This window comes from Syngnathoides biaculeatus, chromosome 9, assembly GCF_019802595.1.
Source record: "Syngnathoides biaculeatus isolate LvHL_M chromosome 9, ASM1980259v1, whole genome shotgun sequence".
NCBI classification, from domain to species: domain Eukaryota; kingdom Metazoa; phylum Chordata; class Actinopteri; order Syngnathiformes; family Syngnathidae; genus Syngnathoides; species Syngnathoides biaculeatus.
The window spans coordinates 10,054,919-10,064,523 of record NC_084648.1 but is presented as its reverse complement, the minus strand read 5'-3'; the positions used below and the strand labels follow the sequence as shown (position 1 = coordinate 10,064,523).

The 9,605-nt window shown below is 41.2% G+C and overlaps 1 protein-coding gene across 1 annotated transcript; it reads right to left on the bottom strand.

The window, feature by feature from the left end:
• Window positions 1-1,965: 1,965 nt before the first annotated feature.
• On the bottom strand, window positions 1,966-5,166 carry LOC133506146 (homeobox protein Nkx-2.3-like). Its single transcript, XM_061829975.1, has 2 exons — window positions 4,747-5,166; window positions 1,966-2,865 (listed from the first exon to the last, which is right to left on the bottom strand). The coding sequence occupies exons 1-2, from the start codon at window positions 5,060-5,062 to the stop codon at window positions 2,156-2,158; spliced, it is 1,026 nt and encodes a 341-aa protein (XP_061685959.1). The 5' UTR covers window positions 5,063-5,166; the 3' UTR covers window positions 1,966-2,155.
• Window positions 5,167-9,605: the final 4,439 nt, after the last annotated feature.

The window sequence follows — 9,605 nt, the reverse complement described above, 5'->3', positions numbered from 1 at the left end:
CAGCAGCGTCATTGACCGCCAGAATTAGCACCCAAAACAACAACATTTATTTTCTAATTAGCTGTTCTTCCCTTTTGGAAGAAAATATTTTGCTTTTGTTTCAAGCTCAAATAAATGTTTAAACAATTAAATGATTCAAGAAAAAAAGTAAAAAAAAAAATCGAGGCGTAAGATTAATAAAAAAAAATACATAATACACTCCCCCCCCAAAAAAACAAGAAAAAACACACACAAAAAACAATAAAACTTCCCAAAAAAGAAAAATACAATTAAAAAAAAAAGGACACAATTTATTTTCAAAAATTGGTGAAGAAAATCTTTGGCAATGATTAAAAACAACACTAAAATTATAACAATGTGGAATCAATAAATAAAAAATAATATAATAAAAAGGAAATTCACATCAAACACAGCCATGCAGTTAAAAAGAAACTTGAAAACACGAAACACACTACGGAAAAGTAATTATGTAATGTGCGACAATAAATATTTGACCACAAAAAAAACACGTTAAAAATGTTTTGCATTTATATAAAGCGCCTTCATTGGCATCCCATGACGCCATTGAAGAAAAAGCATCAACGTGTTGTTGTCGGAAAGCATTTGCAAGAGGACTTTTCAGTACAGTAAACTGGAGTTAAAACATTTTGGGGGGGGGCATGCGCCCGTTGATGAAGTCATTTGGCCAATTAAAGCTGCACTCATTCATTCTTTGTCACCCACTAAATAGATTCAAGTGTCACCTGTGAGAACAGGCTCCCCCTGCCCCCACCCTTTAAAGCCACATAATGGACCTCAGGCATTAACATCCCCCGTCTCCGTCCCACCTAACCCCCACCTCATACCTCCTCCCTGCCCGCTGGGATAAATGGTCAAACTTGTAGCAATTATGTAGCACGACCGCCACAGAAGAAGACTGGACCCCCCCCCCCCCCTACAATCCCTCTCACTCTCTCACACACACTATGAGCCTGTGCTTCTTTGTCTTTGGTTGAGGGCTGGCATGTGCCCATGACAAGGTCCTTCTATGTGCCCCCCCCCCCCGTCCTTCCCCCTTTTTAAACGCTATTCTGGCTGTGAGGTACTTTTAATGGCGCCACTTTCTCAATGGAAGCAGCCTAAAATGGAACTGGGGACCCCTCTTGATTTTTTTTTTTTTTTTTTAAACTCACACTGGTACCGGGACAAAGGCTGCAACAACTCCTCGTCGAAAAGCGACGACACCCCCCCCCAAAAAAAAAAAAAACGTCAAGGGCGGGGGGATTATAAAAGCTGTATACTTAACAACAAAAAGAAAAGCAACAAAACTACTAAAAGGAAGAAATCAGTTTGAAAAACAGAAAACATCTGCGATGAAAAACAGCAAAACTGTTCAAATAGTAAAAAAAGAAAGAAAATCCACGAAAAAGAAACAGATGAACTAAAAAAATGAAGTCTAAAAGTATTTTAAATACGTAGAAGATGAAAATTGACTAAAAAACAAAGTAACATAAAATGGAAAAGAAAGGTATACTAAGAAGAAAAGTTTTCTGAGAAGGTAAATAAGAAAGCTACAAATCAAATTAGCTAAAAACTATTTTTTTTCAAAAATAAAACGATAACTATACCAAAATAGTCTGCTGAAAAGTAACATATGACATGCCCCAAAATAAAACAAGAAATATCACCCCAATAAAAATAACTTCACTGGGGAAAAAAAAGGGATGAAAACGGAAAATCTTTTGAAAAAGAAAACGCTGCCCCCCCCAAAAAAAAACAAATATGCAGAAAAAAACATCTGCTTAAGAAAACGACAAAGATGTAGGCCTGCCTAAAGAAAATATCTGCAAAAATCACAACAGTAAGTCAGGTAATAACAAAATCAACAAATCTTATTAAAAACATAAAAAGAAAAACAAAAAATGTATTCGTTCGACTAAAGCGAGGGAAAAAACACAAAAGAAAGGAAAGAAAGGAAGTGTCCGAAAAAGTATGGCGGTGTATCATTTATTTTGACATGAGGAACAAAAGAAAAAGTCAGGTCCAAAAACTTTTTTTATTGGAATCATTGCGAAAGTCTCCGCAACTCAAAGCAAGCAAACAAAAAAACTGCAACAAGTACAAGTGCTTCAAAACCTGCCCTTCTCCCCCACTGTGACGTCCCCAGTCCTGTTTTCTACCAGGCCCGGATGCCCTGGCACGACGCGCCCCCCTGGTGGTTGTGGGCCTGCGCCCCGGGCCCCTGCAGGCCGCCCAAGTTAACGAAGGCGCCGGGGCAGGCCGAAGAGGACCCCAACCCTGGTGCGCCTCCGACCCCGGCCCCCGGCAGGCCGCCATACGCGCAGCTGGAGTTGCTCTGGTACGCCGGGGCGCCGTACGCGTAGGCCTGATAGCTCCCAGCCGCGTAACCGTACGGCGACGCAGCGCTCTGGTAACCGGGAGTCCAGCCCCCGCCCCCGCCGCCCTGGCACGGCTTCCCGTCGCGGACCAGCACCGGCACGGCCACGCGCCTCGGCGGCGGAAGCGGAGCTCGGTGGTGTTGGCCGGCCTCCTCCGGGGCCCGGTCTTGCCGCTGACGCTTACACTTGTAGCGGCGGTTCTGGAACCAGATCTTGACCTGGTTGGAGCTGAGCCGCAGAGCCGAAGCCAGGTGCTCGCGCTCGGGGGCCGACAGGTAGCGCTGCTGCTTGAAGCGACGCTCGAGCTCCAGCACCTGCGCCTGAGAGAAGAGCACCCGGGGCCGGCGACGGACGCGCGGCTTGGGCTGCTCATTCGTCGGCCCGACGCCCTCCGACGAGGACGACGACGACGACGACGAGGAGGAGGCTGAGGAGGAGGAAGAGGCGGCGTAGTCGCCTGACGGCGGCGGGCCGGGACCGCCGAGCTCTGCGCACAGGCACAAAAGAGTTTTGGTGGAAATACGCGCCCACGGGTGCGTGCTTGTGTCGCAGAGAAAATAATAACTAAAAAAAAAAAAAAATTGCACTAACATGGCAAAAAAAAACAAAATAAATAAGTAAAGAGCCCACAATCATTTCCCGAGTAGCTCTACACTGCTACTATAAACATACGATCATTAAGGAGAAAAAATGTAGACTACTGAAATGCATAATGTGCAATAACAACAATACAATCACGTGTTTTTAAAAAAAAATACAAAAACACGTTTCTCTTTTAAAAAAAATATCCAGTAAAATACACGATCGTGTATTGGCAATCGTGTGTAAAATACATTCTTGATTTGATCAAGTGACGTCACGGATAAAAAAAAATAACTACACACAATTAAGTGTAAAATATTTACACAAAATACGAAAGAATGTAGTAAAATTAATCGATCAATAAACGTCACGTGTTAAACTGTAATGCAATTGCGCAATGTGAATTTAAAAGTCACACTCAAGTGTAAAAAAAATGCATGTTGAACATTAACGTGTTTCAAAACATTTTAAAATACAAAATCATGTAGTAAAATATGAAAAACAGTCACGTGTTAAAAAACATAACGATACAAACTGTGCATTACATACTGTGTGTGTAAAAAAAATACAATTCAGGATTACTAACATTAGTTTTTAAATATTTAATTTTTTTCCAACTAGAAAAAGTCACGTGGCAAACTATTCTGTACTATAACTGTCTCGCACAAAAACACCAACTTAGATTATCTTAATGACATAAAAAAAATTGTTTCTACTTCTATATTTGTATTTTCTTGGGTAAGAAATATATTCGATACAGATTTTTTTTTTTTGCTGTTGTATTTTTGTCGTTTTCACAAATTGTGTTCTACACCTTGAGACAATTCATTTTTACAACATATTTTTTATAACTTATTTTTATATTTTTTCATTTTTTCGTTTATAGTGGTCTTAGCATATATTTGGCAATACGAATCACATTTTACTCACGACCCACAACAACATGAAAGACAATTTAAGTTGACTTTGTTTACATGTCTGCCGTGAAAAGTTCGATGAGCTTCCTCATATCAACTTTAAACTCATCATCATCATAATAATCACAATGTATTTGTCGTTACGGTGTCTTTTGTCTTATTGTAGTGATAATGTTTGTCAAATAGGTTCCTTACAATTGTAAATAATAACAAACATATTGAGGATAAGCGGCAAAGAAAATGGATGGGTGGATATTTTTATTACCTTTAGAAAATGGACATGCCTCATAGTCATCTATTTGAAGGTATTTACAAGATGGTCCTTATATCAATTGATTATTTAAAGTGCTTAATATACATTTTAAATGAAAATGCATTATTTAAAATCTATATGCTTTATATATATTATTTTTTTTAATTAATTTATTTATTTATTTACGTTCTGGGCCAAATGTCAAATGTAGCTCAAGAGCCAAATAGCAGTTGAAGTCTCAGTTTGTTTGTTTTTTTTTTTTGTTGTTGTTTTTTTTTTTTTTTAGTCACTAGATACATCAGCAAAGGTAAGATTTGTACACACATGACCTCGATTTTTTAAATTAAGTTCGACTGTGCTGGCCAACGTGTCAAATGCAGGACTTAAACCCTCACTTGTTTTTTGTTGTTTTGTTTTTGCGGGGGGGGGGTGTTATTATTCATTAAAATACATAAGTAAGAATTGTGCATATTTATATGTGTTTAAGCGTTATTGTTGTCGTTGTTGTTGTTTTGTTTTTCAAGTACAAATACGTCAAATGTGACCCTTGTGTCAAATACCGCTCTCGAACCCTCAACGTGCTGGGTGCACGCGTCCAAATCCAAGTGAGACTTACTGCTCTCCGGGTCCTCAACGCCTTCGGGGGCCTCCCCCTGGGCCCCCCGCAGGGCGCCCGGGTGCGGGTACCCGTCCGCCGTCAGCCCGCTCTCCACCTCGCCGTCTTCCTCCTCGTCCTCGTCCAGGGTTCTGAGGAAGACCGAGCGCCCGGAGTCCGAGAAGGGCGCCGGGGGGGCGTCCTCGGACAGCATGCAGGGGTGGACCGGGGCGCCCGGAGGGTACTGTTGTCCCGCTTTTAGAATGTCTATGACGGAGAAAGGCGTGGAGCTGTGGAGCATCGTCATCATCGTCATCATCGTCGTCATCATCCTCATCGTCGAGCACCCCAACCCGCTCTCAAGACCCCATGGCGGGTACGGGTCCGAGGGAGTCCACCTGAGCGGTCGGTCCACGATCCTGATGAGGTATGAGGACTAGCACGGGCTCCCAAAGTGGGAAGGCAGGGGGGCTGCATGGGTGGGGGCTAAAGGGGAGTGACCAATCACAAGGGGGTGGGGGGGTCATGTGATTTGTGTTTGCGTGTGTGATTGTAAATATTTACACTCACGCTCTACATTTGTATTACATTTCTGTTGTTTTTCTTTTGTTGGTTCTACTTTTCGTTCTTTTCTTGTGGTTTGTTGTTGTTGTTCACTGTTCTTGCCGGTTTCTTAAACTTACTTGTTTTATATATATATATATGCGTGTGTTCTCAGTTGGTTATATGTTGTTTTTTTTGGGGGGGGGGTTCTACACTGTTTGCTCTTGTAGTTCTTCTAGTCCATCATACTTGTTCCCATTCTTGTTCTTCACCCCACCACCTTTGTTCCACTTGGTTTTTTTTTTGTACGTTGTTCCCATTCTGTTTCTTTTACTTCCTTGTTCTTATTCTCTTTTTGCTTTTTTGTTGTTGTTGTTCTTCTAGTCCAACTTACTTGTTCCTGTTCTTGTTCTTCACCCCCTCCCCCCTTTTCCATTTGTTCTTTTTCTTTAATGAGTTCTTTTTGGCCGCTGTTCCTGTTCTTTTACTTCCTTGTTTTTATTCTCATTTTTCCCTTTTTGGATTTTTTGGTCTATACTTCTTGTTCTTCTAGTCCATCTTACTTGTTCCAATTCTTGTTCTTCACCACCCCTGTCTTTGTTCCACTTGTTCTTTTTGTATGCTGTTCCCGTTCTGTTTTTTTTTTTACTTCCTTGTTCTTATTCTCTTTTTTCTTTGTTTTTTTTTCTATACTTCTTGTTCTTCTAGTCCATCTTACTTGTTCCCGTTCTAGTTCTTTACCCCCACCCCTTTGTTCCACTTTTTCTTTTTCTTTGTTGAGTTCTTTTTGTATGCTGTTCCCGTTCTGTTTCCTTGACGTCCTTGTTCTTATTCTCCTTTTTTTCTTTGTTTTTTTTTGTTCTATACTTCTTGTTCTTGTTGTTCTTGTAGTCCATCTTATGTGTTCCCGTTCTCGTTCTTTACCCACGCCCCATCTTTGTTCCACTTGTTCTCTTTCGTTGATGTTGAGTTCTTTTTTGTACGCTGCTCCTGTTCTGTTTTTTTTTACTTCCTTGTTCTTATTCTCGTTTTTCTTTTTTTTTGTTCTATACTTCTTGTTCTTATTCTTTTAGTCCTTCTTACGTGTTCCCGTTCTTGTTATCCCCCGCCCCTTGTTCTACTTTTTCTTTTTCTTTGATGTTGTCTTTTTTAGACGCTGTTCCTGTTCTGTTTCTTTTACTTCCTTGTTCTTATTCTCTTTTTTTCCTTTTGGGGTGTTTTTTGTTTTATACTTTTTGTTCTTGTCATTGTTCTTCTATTCCACCTTTTATTGTTCTTTTCCCCATCTTTGTTCCACTTGTTCTTTTTCTTTCTTTTGTTGCCATTGGGTTTTTTTTTCTTATTCTTACTCTTGTTCATCTTCTACTTGCTGTTGTTCTCTTCCATCTTTCTTACTCTTACTCTGTACTTTTTTTTGCTGTTCATGTTATTATTATTATTTTTGGGGGGCTTTTACTCCTGCTCCTACTCATTTTGTTGTTCTATTTTGCTAAAGTTGTTTGTGTTATTCTACTTATTTTTCTCATTCTTTTGTATTGTCATTTTTCCATGTTGTTTTCCTTCTACTTGTATTCCTTGTCGCTCTTCTTTTTTGTCATCTTCCTTCTTGTTGCTCTCATGTTGTGCTTCTTTTTTCGTCTTCTTTTGTGACCCCCCCCCCCCACACCCCCCCCCCCAAATATGATCATTTGTTCTTTGGCAGCCCACAGTTCTGTTTACAGGAATCCTCTTTAAAAGCAAATAAAAGCCACTGCTTAAAATGTCAACATACAAACACATCTGTATAAAAGTTGCCTTATAAAGTCTTCATCCATTATGTGCGCGTGCAAGTTTATGTCACAATTCCACGTAGAATTTGTCTTGTGCAGTAAATAGTGAAAATGCTGCAGGGCTTCATCATCGTGCTTGTGAATGTGCTGCATCTTTCTTCATTTTTATCTCACCATTTTATTAATAACCACACAGATGATAAACACACGCAGGGAACAATTAAAATTCCTCTAGGAAAAAAAAAATTGGAGTGACTTTTTATACTTGGCCTTGGTCCCAAACGTTCCTTCCTTTCTTTTTCTTTTTCTTTTTTTATTTTTCTCTCGATCCAAGGGACCACACAACCAATGCAGACCACCCAGAGCCCCTAAAACAACCCCCATGGCCCCTCCTGCCCCGATGGGGGGAAAAGTCGATTTGGAACGATTTCCTCTGGGAGCAAACGTGACAATGTGAACTTGCACTCTTGATTGCAAATCATTTCAAAATGGAATCCTGCTCAATTGTCAAATTGCACTTTTGGAGTTGGGTTGCAAATGTTTCTTTAGTTACGTTCCAGTACGTTCTCAGTTTTAGTTGTAGTTTATTTTTTCATTGGACACTTAATTGTTTCTGGCGGCACGGTAGATCAGCTGGTAAAGCGTTGGCCTCACAGTTATGAGGTCACGGGTTCAATCGCGGAAACGCCTGTGTGGAGTTTGCATGTTCTCCCCGTGCTTGCGTGGGTTTCTTCCGGGCACTCCGGTTTCCTCCCACATCACAAAAACATGCAACATTAATTGGACACTCTAAATTGCCCCAAGGTGTGATTGTAAGTGTGGCTGTTTGTCTCGATGTCCCCTGCGATTAGCTGGCAACCAGTTCAAGGTGTACCCCGCCACCTGCCCGTTCATGGGATAGGCTCCAACACTCCCCGTGACCCTCGTGAGGATAAGCAGCGAAGAAAATGGATGGATGGACTTGTTTCTCAGGTTGGGTCCTAATTTCTTCCTTACATTGGGCTATAAATGTTCTTTGGGAGGGTTTTAGTTGAGTCTTTGGAGTTTGCACTAGTTGGGTTCTCGTGGTCCTTTAGAAGTTCTTTTGGTTCCTTGCTGGGGTTCAACTTGATTCTTCATTTGGGTTCCACTCAGTTTCTTCAGTTGGGTTCTTTGGGTGAGCTCTAAAAACCCGCATTCCAATGTGTAATATGTCAATAAAAACAAAATACAATGTTTTTCAAATCCTTTTCATTCTATATTCATATGAATAAATGACAAAGACAATATATTTAATGTTCAAGCTGATGCCTTATGGTTTTGTTTTGTTTTTTTTTTTTTTGGTAGTTACTCCTTTTGGTGGGATGGAGGATCACCTGTAAAGTGTTGGCCTCACAGTTCTGAGATCCCGGTTCCGATCCCGGCCCCACCTGTGTGGAGTTTGCATGTTATCCCCGTGCCTGCGTGGGTTTTCTCCTCCCGCATCCCAAAAACATGCAACATTAATTGGACACTCTAAATTTCCCCTAGGTGTGATTGTGGGTGCGGCTGTTTGTCTCCATGTGCCCTGCGATTGGCTGGCGACCAATTCTGGGTGTACCCCGCCTCCTGCTCGTTGACAGTTGGGTTGGCTCCAGCACTCACGCGACCCTTGTGAGGATAAGTGGATGTCCTCACCAGTTGGCCGTTGCAAATTATTATAGATTTTTTTTAGTTACAGTATATGTTACACATTGTCCTGACGTCATTGGAATTCAATTTTGTGCATTATATTTTGTCCTTTTATATCATCTACACTAAGAGAGTGTGCGTCTGCTTGTGTGGGTGTGTATATTTATGTACACGTGTGTGTGTGTGTGTGTGTGTAGTCAACAATGGGAAAGGTGACACCGCTTGACTGCTGTCATTCTCAGAGGTGCCAGACTTGTTCTTCTTTTGCTTTTTTCTTTTTTCTCCATCTTCATGCTCGTGTCATCCCAGCCATCTACTGCAGCAGAGACACAAAAAAATTAAAAACTCCTTAGTGTGTGTCAAAATGGCCCATAAAAATAGTAGAGAAATATCAAAATATATTACTGACAAGACAATCATACATTATCATATCTATACCTGTATACAGTATTATAATATCCGTCCATCCATTTTCTTAGCCGCTTACAAGGGTCGCGGGAGGACTGGAGCCTATCCCAGCTGCCATCGGGCAGGAGGCGGGGTACACCCTGAACTGATTGCCAGCCAATCACAAGGCACATAAACTTTATACAAACGAGCCTTTGCGCTCACATTCCTGCAACTTTAATAAACCTACTACGCATTTTTTTGGAATGTGGGAGGTAACAAAAGAGAACCCACGCAGGCGCACGGGGGGAACAGAAGTGGAGTGTTGTTAACAGGCCTGCCCACTTTGAATGCATTTCAAATTACTTGAATTCATTTAAATTAAAGCGCCACAGTGGATCCACTGGAAAGCGCTGGCCTCATAGTTCTGAGGTCATGGGTTGAATCCTGGACCCGGCTTTGTGGAGTTTGTATGTTTTCCCCATGCCTGCATGGGTTTTTTCCCGGCACTCTGATTTCCTCCCACATCCC

Bases quoted from the DNA above. Each gene is read 5' to 3' on its own strand.
- LOC133506146 (XM_061829975.1), bottom strand. From the start codon at position 5,062: ATGAGGATGATGACGACGATGATGACGATGATGACGATGCTCCACAGC. The intron at 2,866-4,746 runs GTAAGTCTCACT...GCCTGTGCGCAG, and splicing joins CGTTGAGGACCCGGAGAGCA to AGCTCGGCGGTCCCGGCCCG.